This window comes from Ambystoma mexicanum, chromosome 11 (assembly GCF_040938575.1).
Source record: "Ambystoma mexicanum isolate Mex_15411 chromosome 11, UKY_AmexF1_1, whole genome shotgun sequence".
Classification (NCBI taxonomy): Eukaryota; Metazoa; Chordata; class Amphibia; order Caudata; family Ambystomatidae; genus Ambystoma; species Ambystoma mexicanum.
The window spans coordinates 850,394,681-850,411,232 of NC_090934.1; the positions used below are offsets into that span (position 1 = coordinate 850,394,681).

The window sequence follows — 16,552 nt, forward strand, 5'->3', positions numbered from 1 at the left end:
CACAACATGGCTGCCGGCCTGTCCTACGGGGTCGGGGGTCTGCGCTTGAGTAGCTGAAGCTACTCAGATGCCTTCGCCGCCGAAAGTGCGGCGTCGCTGCCATCGCTAAAAGCTCCCTCTACTTCCATGTCCTTGAGTTGCCTGGTGTAGTGGGCCCAGTGTTTGGTGGAGCGGTCCTTCAACGTCTTAGGCTTGAAGAGCCTGCACGCTCGACAAGACGTTTTGATGTTATAAGAGGGAAGGAAGAAGGAACAAATCTTCGAGGAGGAAAAGGGTTGACCCCGATTCCGGATGGTCAGACAGAGAATGACCAAATGTGCACAGTACCTTATTCCATTGGAGAAAAGCTGGTGCCACGGCAGTTGTTCCTGCAGACTCACGGTTCCTGCGGCTTCAGTCGTGGGGACAAGGAGGACGACGTCTGGAGCGATCTGCACTACCCATGGATGAGGCCAGCAGCAGCGAAAAAGACAACGGTAAATAAAAGGTGCGCTCCTTTAAATCAGGAGAGGACTTTTCTGATTGCCATCCGGACCACTACAGCACAGCAGTGATTTCGACCCATGAGGATTCTCTGACTGAAGAAAGGGTGAGCAGGTTGATCCCACCAGGCTCAAGGGAAGAAGACTCCGGACTGGATCTTCTCTTGTCGTTGAAGGGTAGATAGCTCAGGACTGCAGCAGGGCTTCACCAGGACTCGGGGTTGCAGCAGCCGTCTTCTTCTCCGCTTCTCTTCGGTTCTTTGCAGTTCCAGTGGCGACTGCCTTCTAGCCCAAGAGTCCTGCCTTTTATGCCAAAATCTCCCATTCACACAGCCTGGCTGTCAATCACTCAGCAGGGGGGGTTGTCCAGCCCCGACAACCACCTCAGCCAATCAACACAAAGTGTGACTTGGGTCTCCAAGGAGACCCTGTGCAGGGGGTGACTACATCCCTCCCTCACATTCAACCCACCTAGACACCCAGACGCCAAAGGAGGGCTTCTGGTCAGAAGCCCGCCAAAGGTCGGCGAACAAAGGAGGCAAACCTGGTTTGCCACGCAAAGAAAGACCCGAGAAGGATATTAACAAAAAGAAATGGCGATTAAACCCAACCAGAGCCAAAATAAAAACTATTTGGGCAAGCAGGTTTAAAGTTCAAGGCTACTGAAAAAAGCCTAAAACGTTACCACTTTATGTTATATAATTGCGGTAGGAAAATTAGGGTAGGTACCACTGCCACCAGCCAAGTCTTAATGTTAATGTTTGAGCCCCCTTTCCATCCCGGCGTGTTCAGGTGAGCGTGGGTGAGAGCCAGACCCTCCTGGGCCTTGTTATCTGAGCTTGTTTTGTTGTTTGAGCCCCCCGGGCCCTGCCCGCAGTGTTGTCTGCCCCGTGTCCCTGCTTCTCCTCTCCTCCCTCCTCCCGCCTCCCGCCTCCCAGCCGTCCCCTGTGTTCTGATTGGCTGCTCTAATGCAGCCGGCGAACCTAGTCGCCGTCCCAGCTCCCGAACGCCTTTCCATCCCGGCGTGTTCAGGTGAGCGTGGGCGAGAGCCCGACCCTCCTGGGCCTCGTTATCTGGGCTTTTTGTTGTTTGAGCCCCCTGGGCCCTGCCCGCAGCATTGTCCGCCCCATGTCTCTGCTTCCCCTCTCCCTTCCTCCTCCCACCTCCCAGCCATCCCCCATGGTCTGATTGGCAAGCTGGCCCCTTTTGACTGACCCTTCCAGGGCAGTCCCCTGCCCGGCAGCCCTTGCAGCTAAGGGCCCGGGACAAAGGTCGACTCCTACATTGGCGGCTCCAGGAAATGTCTGCAGGTGTCCGCAGGGGAAGCAAAGGAAGCCAGACACCAACAAAACTGTGAGCGTGGCATGGTTGGGGTGTACAGCAATCACTCTACTCCAAAAAGCCCCTGTCACTCTACCTTACCTTCCATAGCATAGACTGCCATAGACTTAAAACAAGACATACTTAGTAAGACCTGTGACCACTGTAAATGGATTGTAAGTGTCGCCTGTGATGCACATGAACTTACTTGCCAATTTCAGCTAGTGCCACACATGTAGGCAACTAAACTTTAGCTTGCGCCGCATCTAGATAGAAATCTTATTCTTAACATGCACCACACTTAGAATTCTGAACCCTAGCTCGCGCCGCATCTAGATAGAAATGTGATTATTACCATGTGCCACACTCGTATGGAATTCTGAACCCTAGCTCGCGCCGCATCTAGATAGAAATGTGAATGTCAGCATGTACCGCACCTAGATGGAATCCCATAATTGCAAGGACAGCAATGCCAACTAACCAACTAACTAACAATATCATCCCTCTGCATACACCTCTCAAACTCTAACCAAACACAACCACAAGCCTTAAACGCAGCAATCCGCACAAACGTCACAACAACAAAACAAACCACACAGACTTGCACAACAGCACATGACGACTATCGACCGTAAAACACCCCAAGCCCAGCCAACAGCACATCACTGCTCTCTTGCACTTTTCCAGCGTATTCCCACTAACCCACCCCCTCTCCTCCCCTTTTTCAGAGCCGCCAGGGGACCACTTCGGTGGTGATAGTGCGTGGTACAAATGTCCATTAACATTAATGTTAAGGGAGCGAAACAATGCTCCAAGAGGCACAGATAAAAAGGGCTAACAATTAACCCTCTCCAATACTCCATATAAGATGGGTTGTACTGGATCAGTGGTAAAAGTGACTATGTAAAGCTAATGGCAACTTCACCCTTTTCTGGGGAACAGTAGTCAGCCCCAGAAAATGGAGTTGGTGCGAAGTCTAAGAGACAACCCTGTGGCACTGCACTGAAGGTGCTGTGTAACACAGAGTGGGGCTACTGAAGTGGCGTACTCCAGAGTTCACAATCACAAAAACAGTTGAAATACACATGGCAAAACACAGGTAAGAGTGGGGGAAAAGCTCACACTCTTACCAGGTGGAAAAAAATAAACTCCAGAAATCCAGCAAAGCTTCTGAGGGACTCACTAGGTAAGGTAAATTAGCCATAGAATGAGAATTCTCCCTAACAATTTTCCTAAAAACGAACCTCCTACCTTCCAAATATCTCTCAATTCACCAGCTATACCCCTTTCACCTCTACATCACTGTGCTGTGCATCTCTTCCCCTGCCAAAAAAAAAAATCGCGTTCCGATTCAGTGTTTTTCACCTGTTATTTTAAAAAACTTTCTGTATTTAAAACTGCAAACTAGAAAAAAATGCAACTTTTCCATGTGTGATTTGACTGCCCTGGGTTTTCAATTTCAACCTGCTCTGTGAACTGTATGCTTTTGTGATAACTTACCTTTTGGTTGCTAGTGATGTAACATACCTACTGCTGTGGTAAAACATATCTATCATTATTTATATACACAATTATTTGTCAAAGTCAGCGTGTCATTTTAGGCCTTTGCAAAGGGTTTAAAGTCCGTTTTTGCCTCTTATTTTGTAAAGGAAGGTTGGATTTTGATTTTGTTTGCTGCCTCTTATCCCCGAATACCTGCTGCTGCTGCTTTCTATCCACTCAGAATTTGATTATTTGTGGGTTGAGGGAACATTGCCGGGGGAAACCTTAACTTGGGTGCTATCTATCCTAATTCAAAAAGTGCTCCTATTCACTTGTGCTTTGGATATGTTCTACTAGAAGGTTAACCATGCACATTGCTTGCATTTCCATTGTCATTATCACCCCATCAGCAATTGCTGCCCAATATTAAAATTAGATTTTTGTGAATTTTAAAAATAAATCAATATTGTATTTTCACCAACCAGCCTGGTTCATGGTCCACTGTGACGTGGGGTATTTGCAAAAGGGGGTGTGAGACGGGTCGGGTATCTGCTCAATTTCAATTAATTGAAATTAAAGAAAACTCATTCCTATTGAGCACCACATCCCAGGATAAGACCAAGTGTCCTGGTCCGGTGTGATGCCGCCACGTTGCAGTAGCAGCAGACCGGTCACCAGATTCTTGGACAAGCAGACTGAATGAGGGACCACTGGGAATGGATCTCGCAGCAGTAGTCGAGTGGAGAGACCTTCAGCAACAGATTCTCAGTTCTGTGGTTTTAGGACACTTTTCAAAACACCAATGAAGAACATTTACAACCCAGTCAATTCAGCTTGCTCTCTTGGTCCAAAACTTCGAAGAGGGGACTTCGGTGAGCAGAATCATTTCTCTGGAGATCCTAAAAGGAGTTCACAAAAGTTTCAGGGGGATTAAAACCTCAGAAGGTGATGCACCACACGAGGCCAAAGGTCCTAGTATATTGGCGAATTGCAGCGGGAGAAGGTCACAGCTCGTTGAGGGATGGCCCAAAATGCAGGTCGTCTTCAGACTGGTTGGTCCCACCAGTCTAAGGGAGGAGGTAAAGAGGGCTGGTGCAGCAGAAGTAATAGATGGCTCTGGCAGTCCCTGGAGGTTGTTGCAGACACCCCTCTCTTCGAAATGGTCGACTCTGGCTTCATCATCAAATCTTCAGCATCAAGACTCCCACCGTTTATGCAGCAACCCAAATATTTACCATGCATGCTTCCATTCAAACTTGGGTTGGGGCTGTCCCAAAGGGACAGCCAGGCACCCAGTGTGGACTGGATCCAGGCAGGCTCACTGTAGGAGAAAGAGTTTGAGTGCTCCCAGTTTCCTGTCCTCCAAACCAAACCGGTGCCTTTGGGTGGGCTTCACAAAGGGAGAAGGGAGAAGACGACAGAATCACAAGGACCTCCCCCACCCAACACAGCAGAAAGAACAAATCATTGTGAGTTGGTGAGAAAAGACAGGAACCATTTTGGATCAATGGTGCCCATGTGAGCATTACCGCAGCTGCGAATGCAGCCTGGTGTACCTTTTACAAATCTGATCGAAAAATGAGCCACTGCCACCATCCTCTCAGATGTATTTGTTACTGTAACCAAAATGTTACAGGAGAATTGAAAAAGAGACGTGCCTCCTCAGCACTCCACATAGGGTGGGGAGGGGGGGGAGCCAATTTCACAAGAAAAGTGTAGGTAGGATAAAAAGTACCCTTCTATCCTTGGGAACAGTTGTTGTCACAAGGAAATAAACCAAAGAGGGAAGCTCAAGGAGCTTCCAGTAGAACTGCACATAAGGTGCTTTGTGCTACAATAGAAAACTACAGATGCAATGGAAAAATATGGAGTAACAGACGCCATAAACAAACCCAAAAAGGGGTGCCCAGAGTTCAAAACAAGAATGAGTGGGGGAGGCTCCCACTTACTCATGAGTGTTAGAAAAAGAAAACAATAGTCCAGCAACTAGTGGTGGGGGACTCACCAGCCGAGGAGAATATCACACAATATGGAAATTCTACCCAACAAGGAGTAACATTCAATTGGAGTTAAGGCGTCTCGAATACCTTGCACAAAAAGAGTAACAATGACAAAAAAGTGACAACTCTCCTGTAGGTGCCTAAATATGATCAATGATCAAAAAAAAGTATTTGAAATTTTGTCCACTTATCCCCATTCCCCTGAACACCAAAGTATACAGTCTGAACACATGAACCTGGAGAAGACCGTTCGTGACAAACAATACATGTAAGGGAAGTTAATAAGCACACAGGACTCAAAATACCTTAACCAGCTGAGAGTCGCCAAGTCGTGATCCCACAAAAACCACACCATTGTCGAGGTAGGTCAGGCATTCAGCGATAGAGGTCTGCAAGTAAGAGATGAAGAACAATCAAGGAGGGAGATAAGAAGCCACATAAGTGATCAATAAACACTTCAGACACAGGTAAAGAACAACATCAGGCTGTGTATGTGGACATACAGGAAGATGTACGTTATGTTAAAAGTGCTTGTGAAACTATCAGGCTCAGGAAGTGGTAGGAGTTGATAACAGGTAGGGTACAGCTCAAATAAAGCTATTGCTTCACACATCTGTGTGTAACCTCCAGACAAAGGTTTGACTCCAAGAATGTAATTGTGCAAGATAACTCATTACAGCCAGAGGCTGGTAGGGAGATATATCATTTGTATGCTTCATCTCCTCTCCTAGTGAGCACCCAGCACTTATTGCTGGACTTCTGAACCTTTTTCTTTACATCCTGAATGAGTGGAGCATTTTTCCGCTCATTCATTCTTGTGCTCTGTCTTTTGGAACTCTGTTCTCTGTGTTTTACCTTTACTATTTAGTCCACTTTCCACCATGTCTCTTAAGGCATCTGTGTTTTACTTCTGCAGCACACAGCCCCTTATGGGCAGTGTTGCTGGGAACCCTTTGGGTTCTCCTTTGAGATTCTTTCTTTATCCTTACTACTGTAAGGATAAAGGGAGACTTTATATAATAGCTAAAACTTTAAACTCCGATTAGCACACCCGCCTTATTTGGAGTGCTAAGGGGATGCCTAGTATCCCCCTTCTCTGCTCCTGTGACCTCTTAGTCACAGACAACCCTATAGTTATGGCTGGTGGCAGTGGACGTGTTCTAACAACTATTGTGCCATTTCTTACCACAGACTGTTTTCATAGCCCCAGTTGTGCACAATAGGGTCACCTATGAACCAACAAGGTGGCTCCTTTCTTTTTTCACCATTTCTATTGTGGTTTTTCTTGGTTATCCCTTTTGCTACCATTCTGGGAGGGGGAGGTCTGTGTGTGTGTGTGTGTGTTTTGCCTTCTGCAGGAACCATTGAGTGTGCAGGTGAAAGGCAAGTCGACCACAGGAACTTGAAGTAGCCGAAGAAGACTACTACCAGAGATGCTTGCAAACCCTTTGCAACACTGAAATAACCACAGCTGTTCTGACCCCGTTTTCTATGCGACCAGGGAGCGCCAAATAGGACTCCTTCCCATTGGCTGGTGGGACCAACCAGCTTTGAGACAAACTACAATTTGAGCCATCTCCCAAGGTGATATGCCTTTCCAGAGCTGCAGTCCGTGAATACCAGTAGCCCTCCAACCTATTTGTAGTGCAACGTCTTGCCAAAGCCGAATCCGTCCAAGTCTTTGCTGAGCTCCAGATGAACCTCCAGAGACACAATCCAACTCATCCAAGTTCCATCAACAGAGTGCAGGACTCCAGGAATCAAAGAAGATTGACCAGGCGAATCGTGTCCTTTGTTGGTGCTGCAGAAAAGGTGCCAAAACTGTAGACTGACCAGAGAAGCTGAAGAAATCCGTGCCGGAGGTCCTCTCTCGAGATTGCTGCTGAGGTATCCTGATCAGAGTCCTGCCTTTCGTCACCAGACCAAGGAATCCAGAGACAGGGTCCATCGCTGCTAAAGACAGGAGAATCCAGCCACACACATTTCTTCTAAACTAAGGTACTGTGGGGTGAAAATGTATTGCTTACCTTAAACCAAGAAGTAGCTCCAGAGTGTTGGAGTGCACGAAGAGGTGTCCAGGGTATCCACCCTTACCTCTGACCCAAGCTTGTCAGCTTGTGTCCCTTTTGTGAGTTCTTTAACAGGGTCTCCAACGTCGCGTTACTTCTTCTAGCATCCTTAACTAGAGACAGAAAGTATTGCCAGGAACCTTTGCTGTTCTGCTGCATTGTAAGACTTTGAGCCCTCTCCAAACTGACTTTTGCATAGCGTTAAGACTTTTAAAGGTTTAGTTTGCCGGGATAATGCCTCTAGAACCTTAAACTCTGCTACTTATTTGACTAAGCAACATTTTTCCTTCCTAAAAGACTATCTTATGTGGTTTTGCTAACTAAATACAATTACCATATATCTGCCTATGCGCAAAAGTGCGCTGTCGTACCGATAATACGGTAGAACCGTCATTAGTGTCAAACTAACAATTGTACTGCAAGCAACTACCAACTAAGCAGTGGCCTATGAAAAGTATTTATAAGTAATCCTGTGTGTGTCGGGTAAGTGATACAAGTATTTTAAGATATTTTTGTGTAAATAAATATATTTTAATATTAATGTATTGGTGCAAGTGTTTCTTTGGACTACTGTACTAACTGGGTTCAGTGTACTTACCTACATCTCACAGCTTCCTCTCATGATGAGCCCGACGGCTCTACCACTCTACCAGGCCTCCATGAGTAGTACAGAATGATACTAAGAGTTGGGGACCTGAATACCATTTTATGAAGTCCTACCTCAAGTGGACTTTAGGAAAACTCGGCATCTGGCTTTAAAAGTATTAACATGATCTTTATTCATAGCAATGAACATGTCAGACAATGGAGGCGGTCTTGCATGAAAATAAAGTGCTTTAGATCCACGTTCCTCTTCCTTGTTCCAGTACTTACTTGCAAGGTACCTTCCTCCATTCCAAGAACCATTTTCAACTTTAAGGACCTATCCTACTTGCTCTTGCAGGTTTTAATACAATTCACAATTTTATTTTTTTTCAAGTGTCCTTTTCTCCAGAAAGTGCCATGGGAAACAGTGGTTATATTTCTTTCATCCACATCGTGCGGCATAAACATCAACCCATGACAAAGTTATGTCCCCCAGAAAGTCCAGTCCTGCATACGGACTACATGGAGGTAGATGGATGGTGTGGTGCACAATCCAAGAAGCTATTCATGGAGAGCTGCTCACGTAGATGGGGGAGGAAAAACATTACTACTAGTTGCGTATCAAGAGTTGCAAGACTGACTCAGAGAGGAGGTCAACATGCCCAAAATGGTGAACCATTACATTTTTGGACAACGAGTAAGATGAGCATAGGTGCTTAAGTCCGATCAAATTAGCAACATATCGCTGAGGGGATCACAAGATTAGAAGAGGTGTTGTGCAATCCAAGATAAGGACACAGGGTTGTCAAATCAAGGACAGCTCCAAACCCCACATTTGCCCAGCAAAGGAAACATGCCCTGGCAGAAATGTGGATTTGAACATCAGCAAACCCCATCTCCATCAATGTCACACATGCCCTCATTTTGCCCGAAATGCAAGCTAGATTACACTAAAGTGCATTTCTAATATGGAACTTCCTGGCCTGAAAGGGCATGAAGATGGCCAAAGGACAAGATGGCGAAAGGACAGGGTGAAGACAAAGGTGGGATTATGCAGAAAGAAAATAAATGTGCATTCAAGTTCATAGGCAAAAGTAGGCACATCAAAAAGGTATCAAATATTTTACTGCACAATAAAAAGTGATACTAAGTACCCATGCAACATTTCACTGTAAAGTGGTGTGTGTTTCCTTAAAACAATACAGGAATCTGGCAAAGGGCATCAAGTCCTCCTGCACTGGTAACCTTATTGGCAAACCCAAAATAAGTGAGTTGAGCAAGGGAAGTTTTATGTTTGCATCTTTCCCTCCATAGATTCCTATGGGACTCCGATTCTTTTGCCTTGTTTTGAACTCATTGCTGACATTTGGGAGGTCAGTAAAGCCTTTTGGCTTTACTTCCTTTGCCTGTTACGGTTACAAGGGCAGTGGGCTGACATGCATTACTTACCATAATAGCATTTCTGATGATTGGATCTGTTTAGATTCACATGCTTTGCATATGGTCCACCATCCAGTGGTTACCGCAGAGTATTGCATCTTGTCTTTCGGGGACCGATCGGGGACGTCCGCATAGGCATGTCTGTAACACTATCCCCATCATGACGTGTAGTGTACCCAAAATCCCTCACGCACCCCGGTCCCTCCGATTGGATTTTTTCTTCCACGAGGGAGCACAAGGCTATAGTGAGCGAGTACATAAAGAGAGAAAGTAGTAAGACATCTATGTTCCTTCCACCCCGAGCGGGGAGGTAGAGAGGGTGCATGTGAATCTAAGCAGATACAATCATCAGAAATTCTATTACGGTAAGTAATGCATGTCTTCTGATGCTTGTTAATCTCCTTAGAATCACATGCTTTGCATAGACTAGCTAGCAGTACCCGGAGTTGGAGGTGGGTTGTGAGAAGGAACAGTAGAGAAAATATGTCTTAGTACTGCTTGTCCCACCTGAGAATCAGTCCTAGAAGGAGTGTCTAGGCAATAGTGTTTTGTAAAGTTGTGCACAGAACTCCAGGTTGCCGCTTTGCAAATTGACTCTAGGGGAACATTTGCAATGAATGCCTCAGTGCCCCGAATAGAATGTGCTCTAGGCTTGAAGGGCAGTTCTCTCTTTGCAAGAGTGTAACAGTGTGATGCATTTGACAATCCACCTTGAGATAGCTGATTTGGAGACAGGATCCCCGTCTCTACCAGCTGCCACAGAAACAAAGAATTGCTTTGTTTTCCTCAGTGGTTTATTTCTTTCCAGGTAGAACATGACCGCCCTGCGCACATTACTGTGTGTAGGCTTCTTTCAGCCATGCTAGTAGGGTTGTGGAAGAAAGTGGGTAGTTCGATTGATTCACAAGGAACTTCGAGTTGAATTTAGGCATAAATCTGGGATGTGTGCGGAGAACTACCTTGTCTTTGTGGACTGTAACAATGGGATCTAGAACAGAAAGTGCCTCTAGTTCACTAACCCTTCTGATAGAAGTGATGGCTGCTAGGAGAGCCGTTTTATAAGTCAGGTCTTTTAAACTTGCTTTATGCATAGGCTCAAAGGGAGCTCCCATGAGCCTGGTCAAAACCACATTTAGGTCCCATCCAGGGGCTGGGTGAGAAACGGGAGGATAAATCCTCTTAACCACTTCCATAAAGGCTTTAATCACTGGTATTTTCCACCACAACACTTTTTGTTGTGATGTGGTGTAGGCTGACAGAGCAGCCAGATGAACCTTTAGGGAATTGAAGACTAACCCAATGTCCAACAGATGGGTTAGGTACAGCACAATGTGTGTGGGTGAACAATCGATGGGATTGACACCCTTAGAATTGCACCAGATGACAAAACGTTTCCATTTGCTGGCATAGCAATAACGTGTATTCGGTTTCCTAGCTTCCCTGAGTATGTCCATGCACCTCTGAGGGAGTTGCAGGTGTCCAAACTCTATGACCTCAAGAGCCAGACTGCTAAGTTCAGAGTTTGTGGGCATGGGTGTAGGGTCTCCCCCCTGTTGTAGGGGCAGGGTAGTTTCACTGGTGGGGAGAGGGACATTTCCATCAGGTGACGAACCAGGGTTGGCGGGCCCACATGGGGGCCACCAGTATCATGGTAACTGGCTCCTGGTGCATCTTGTGCACTATCTTGTTGAGAAGGGGAGTCGGGGGCAGGGGGTAAGCGTAGACACATTTCCCTGACCATGTTATCCAGAGACCATTCCCCCTGCATCGGTTCAGGGGGTACCTGGAGTTGTAGTCTTGGCATTGGGCGTTCTGAGTAGCGAACAGGTCGATTTCTGGGAAACCCCATTCCACGAAGACGTTGGCCACTGTCTTCGTGTAGCCACCATTCGTATTCTTCGGGCAGAGGTAAATCTCTGCTGAGCATGTCTGCCAGAAGCTTGAGTTCCCCTGGAACATGTTGGGACAACAGGAACATCTTGTGGCTAAGAGCCCACATCCAAATGTTTTGGGACAGCTTGGATAGCCCTGGAGAGTGAGTGCCCCCCTGTTTGTTCAGGTAATACATGGCTGTAGTGCTGTCCATTAGAATCAGCACTGCCTTCCCCTGTAGTTGCACCTGAAAGGCCTTCAAAGCCTTAAACACTGCTAGTAGCTCCAGTAAGCTTATATGGTTGGACGTTACTTGAGAGGACCAAACTCTGTACGCTGTCTGCTGAAGCAGGTGTGCCCCCACCCTGTGAGAGATGAGTCTGTAGTGAGAGTGGCTTTCACTGCAGGGGTGGTGAAGGTCTTCCCCTTCAAGAGGTTTTCTCTTGACCACCACTGCAGAGAACGAGGGCTGGCGAGACAACTACCAGATCTTCCCATTGTCCGCTGGCCTGACACCGCTGGCTATTGAGCCACTCTTGCATGGGTTTCATGAGCAGCCGCGCGTGTGAAACCAAGTATATGCATGACGCCATCATTCCTAGCAAGCACATGGCCTTGCGCACCATCACCTCCCGACTGGCTACATATTGAGGGATCTGAAAAAGCATGTTCTGAACCCTCTCGTTGGAGGGGAAGACAAGACCGTCCTTCGTCCGAATTAGAGCTCCCAGAAATTGTTTTGTTTGACTGGGGACTAGACGATTTCTTTTCGTTGATTGAGAAACCCAGACTGAAGAGGAGATCTACTGTTTTTTGGGTGTTCGAAAAACATGCGTCGAATGAGTCCCCCGTGATGAGCCAGTCGTCAAGGTAAGGATAAACTGGGACCGCCAGTCTGCGCAGGTGTGCTGCAGCCACTGCCAGGACTTTGGTAAACACCCTTGGCGCTGAGGCTATGCCGAAGGGGAGTACCTTGAATTGGTAATGCCTGTCCTCTATCATGAACCTTCAATATTTCCTGTGCGCTGGCAACATTGAAATATGAAAGTATGCATCTTTCAGGTGCAATGTTGCCATGTAGTCCCCTTGTTGCAGCAGTGGGATCACCTCTTGCAGTGTTACCATACGAAACATCTGGGGTTTTATAAACTTGTTCGCAGGGTGCAGGTCTAGAACAGGGCGCATGGTGAGATCTTTTTTGGGTACAAGGAAGTACACTGAGAATAAATACCCTTGTTTACCTAAAGAATAGGGACGGCTTCTACGGCGTCCTTTCCAAGCAGTGCTTCCACCTCTTGATTCAGGATCTCCAGATGGTCCGGTGAAAGGCGTGGCGGTTTGAATCGTGGAGGTCAGGTGAATTTCACGCAGTAATTGTGGGCGACCTTCTTTATGACTCACTGGTCTGAAGATATACCCTCCCATGCCATGAGGAAAGATGTGAATCGCCCCCCCCGACCGGGGTAACATGGGAGGGGACCAGGATTTGGTGGTCATTTCTGACCAGAGGCTGTGGCTCCTCTGGGATTGGGGCCTCTACCTCTGCCTTTGCCGCGTTTCTGACCCCTTGAAGGGTAGTATGCAGGGCTTCCAGAAGTTTGTCCTGTGTTGAAGTTCCCAGTGCCGTAGTTGTTTTGACCAGCATGGTCTTGCCCCCGAAAGGACCGCTGAGAGTTAATACCCCTCTGTGGAAGGTTTCTGTGTGATCTGTTGCAGAGACTTTAGAGTCTCATGCGCCATCTTGTCTGTTTGCAAAGCCTCATCCACCGCTTTCCAGAAGAGTTTCCGGTTCAAAACCCAAGGTACGCAGCCAAGCGTGTCTTAAGTAGGGTCCCTTGGGCCAGAGACCTGCCTGCTGTTTCCGCAGTGTCCAAGGTGTTTTTGATCACATGCTGGTTTATCTCGTCTTCCCTCCATTACAATGGAGAGAAGCTTGGATTTGGCGGGTTCAGGAACCTCTTGGAGGCCTTACTGGAGCAAGTTCCACTAAGCGTCAGCATAGCTTGCCAATAGTGTGGTATTATTAGCAATCCGCGTAGTGTATGCAGCAGCCGAAGTGACTCGTTTGCCTAGAGCATACAGTCTTTTGGATTCTTTGTCCGGTGGTGATTTCCCTCGTGGCAAGCGGTACCCCTGGCCTTTTTTTCAAGTGGTAGTCACTACGAATGAATCTTGGACGGCTTGCCCTCTAATGTATAGAGGGTCGGGAAGGGTGAAATTATTTTTCCACTCTTGGGTTCACTGCCCGAGTTTGAGCTGGTGATACCAATGAGGGAGCCAACCTTCTCTTAATAGAGTTAAGGAGGGGGGGATGGCCTGGCTAGACGAAGGCTTCTCCTTAAGGATATCCTCTACAAAATCTTGCTCAGGTGCAGCCTCTGCAGTGGAGATTTGAAAGTGTTCAGCTGCTTTTTTCAACATGTAGTTGAATGCCATTTGGTCATCTACAGGTGAGGCCTGGCAAGCCGGAGTGGACGGAGGAGAATCCAGGCACAAAACATCAGTGTCCTGATCTTGCTGCGTCCATGGGTCTTGTCCTTCCTGCTGGGTTTCTTCCCAGTGGTCTGTAGTATCCTGATGTTCCTCCTCATAACTTTGTAGAAATGACGCTTCTTCCTCTTCATTATAAATGTCTGTATATGTGTCCATGTGAAAAATGTCTTCCTGCTGGACGGGGGCAGAAGACATTCTTGAAAATGAGAAGGAAATTGGAGGTTAGGGTCTACCCGAGACCTTTTTGGGGAAGGGTGATCAGAAAAACTGATGATCTTCTCCAGTCGATCCATACACCCTTTGAACTTCTCTCTAGTCCATTTAGTGGACCCAGACGGGCCTACGTGTGGAAAAGCGACGTTCTCCGCCCTGCGGCGCCGAAAAGAGTCTTAGGGTGTTGGAAAGAGGCTCTTGATTATCTTCGTATGTACCGTTAGAATCGGGATCCCAAACCGCATCTGAAGATTTTCCATGGCTTGTCCCATAACTTTTGGTGGAACCGGGGTAATACCCACCGCCGTCGTAATTCTTTCGATACTGCCTTCGATAATCACTGAATCGGCGTGAGACAGTTGTTCCGATGGTCTATCGGTAGGTGTATTACCTTCCGCGGCACTGGAGGGCCTAGCGGTTGGTTTTTCAGGTAGAGGCCTAGCTGTAGTTTTTGGGCCTACTGCGGCCTTCGGGACCGTCGCAGCATCGGACTTCCGCGCTTCGACATGTGAAGTTTTAGGAGTAGCGCCCTTACTTGATTTATGTTGCCCAGACGCAAGACGCTGCTGTGGATGCGGGGAAAGCTTTGGATCTGAGCGACAGTCAAAATTTTCAGCGGCCCTGTTGGCGCGTTCACCTTTTTTTCGACAAAGGCGTCGAAAACGGTGTAGGGGTTGTCTGCTTAGTGTGATGCGTTTGAACGCCCCTGTTGCCGGGTATTGTCCCTGTAACGAGACCAGAGTCAGGCCTTAAAGGGTCGGGGACGGGCGTGGCAGACCTAGAAGGGTCTGCCTCAACATCTATAACATCCGCAATGGATGTTTGGTCAACCAAGGTACCCCCGTCACTCTCAGCGGGTGTGGTGGTGGGGGAAGGGGGTTCCACCCGTGACATACCGTATGCGGCCCACCGCTTTACACGGCGCTCCTTAGGGCTCTTGGGACGGAGGAGTTTGCAGGCCGCACACCGCTTCTCGTCGTGCTCTAGGGGGAGACTGGCGTTACACATCCTGTGTTCGTCCTTCCAAGGATATCTGACCCTACACTTAGGGCAGAATATAAAAGGAGTCCTTTCCATAGCTAAAGGGAAAGATGACCAGACCAAAAGGGTAAAGAGGGGAAAAGAGGAAAGACATACCGACAATATGGCCACCCCAACCCCACTCTCCCTACTGTATAGGCCGGCCAGAGGGCCCAACCACGTGGAAAATCCGGCCGCTGGATCTTGGGTGCCAAAATCCACAGCCGTAGACTAATCCCCTGCAGTCTTCGTCGAAGATGTTCTTGTGACCGAAGTGACTTAACAGGGAATAACCGACAAGTTGGTAAAAATAAACAATGTCTCTTGTAAGAGCTCTGCTATAGGGCGACCAGTTATCTGGGCAGAAAAAAACAATCAGAGGGACCTCGGCGCATGAGGGATTTTGGGTACACTACACATCACAATAGGGATAGTGTTACAGACACGCCTATGCCGACATCCCCTTTCGGTCCCCGAAAGACAAGATACAATACTCTGCGGTTACCACTTTATGTCGGACCATATGCAAAGCATGTGATTCTAAGCAGATTAACAAGGATCAGAAACTTTTATCCTTCCTACATTTTCTCTTGAGAGATCATCACACAACACCACCTTATGTGGAGTGCTGAGGGGGTACAGTGTATCCCTTTTCTCGCCTCTACAGTAACTACTGTGACAAGCCCATCTGTTCAGACTGGTTGCAATGTACCGTCGACACATTTTATTTTGTACTTTTTATCCGAGGCTGCTATTGAAACTCTTGCAAAGCACATAAAGCACCTCATACATACCAAATGGTGGCCTTGTCGTTGAAGCCCTGAACAGGATGGCTTGTCCTTTCTGGTCTCTTCTACCATTCTGGGTGAGGGAAGATCCCTTTGTCCATGGCAGGCTTCACAAAGAAAGACTGCAAAGGTTTGCAGAGTGCCTCGCAGGACAGAACTCGGGGGAGGTCAACCAACATTCACCTGCTTTTTGTCCTGCAGTATGTCTGGCTGGAACCCGTTCAGACTGCGAGGTGGGCTGTCCCCCATTGGACAGCCACCTCCAAGTTTGAATGGTGCATGATTGATCGACTCAGCCGGTGTTCCTCGATAAATCCTGAGGTTCTGGAGCAGAAACCCACTGGAACACAAAGATTCAGAAGTAGAGAACTTGGAAGGATGTCACCAGCACTTCCAACGACTGCCAGAGGCTGTTGAGTCACAGCTGCTGTCCGAACCTCGTCACTCCAAGCGACAGGGAAGATCTGAAGACGTCCCCCCATAGACTGATGAGCCTAATCAGTCTCGAGATGACCTACAATTTGCGCCCTCCCCAGAAGAGCTGAGACATACAACCCCCCCCCCTTTCCAGGGCTAGCAAACTTCCAATACCTGGAGTCCTGTGCCGCACAGCTGTACAACATCTCCGGAAGCGCAGTTTCATCTACAACTTCGAGGACATCCTTCCAAGTCTGCAAGAACTCGAATCAGCTCCAGAGAGTTCCCTCACCAGAGGCGAGAAATGGAGTACAGTTGATCGCCGCGACAACAGACTGTCCACCAAGCCTGCAGAAGTCACCAACAAGCCA

At 47.7% G+C, this 16,552-nt stretch overlaps 1 protein-coding gene across 1 annotated transcript in view; it reads right to left on the reverse strand.

Moving 5' to 3' along the window:
* The window catches only part of DDB1 (damage specific DNA binding protein 1), a 1,539,839-nt gene that overhangs the window by 1,185,942 nt on the left and 337,345 nt on the right, over positions 1–16,552 (reverse strand). Inside the window, exon 8 of the mRNA XM_069623834.1 lies at positions 5,590–5,673. Within this exon, the coding sequence (XP_069479935.1) occupies positions 5,590–5,673 (84 nt within the window). The remainder of the gene's footprint in view (positions 1–5,589; positions 5,674–16,552) is intronic.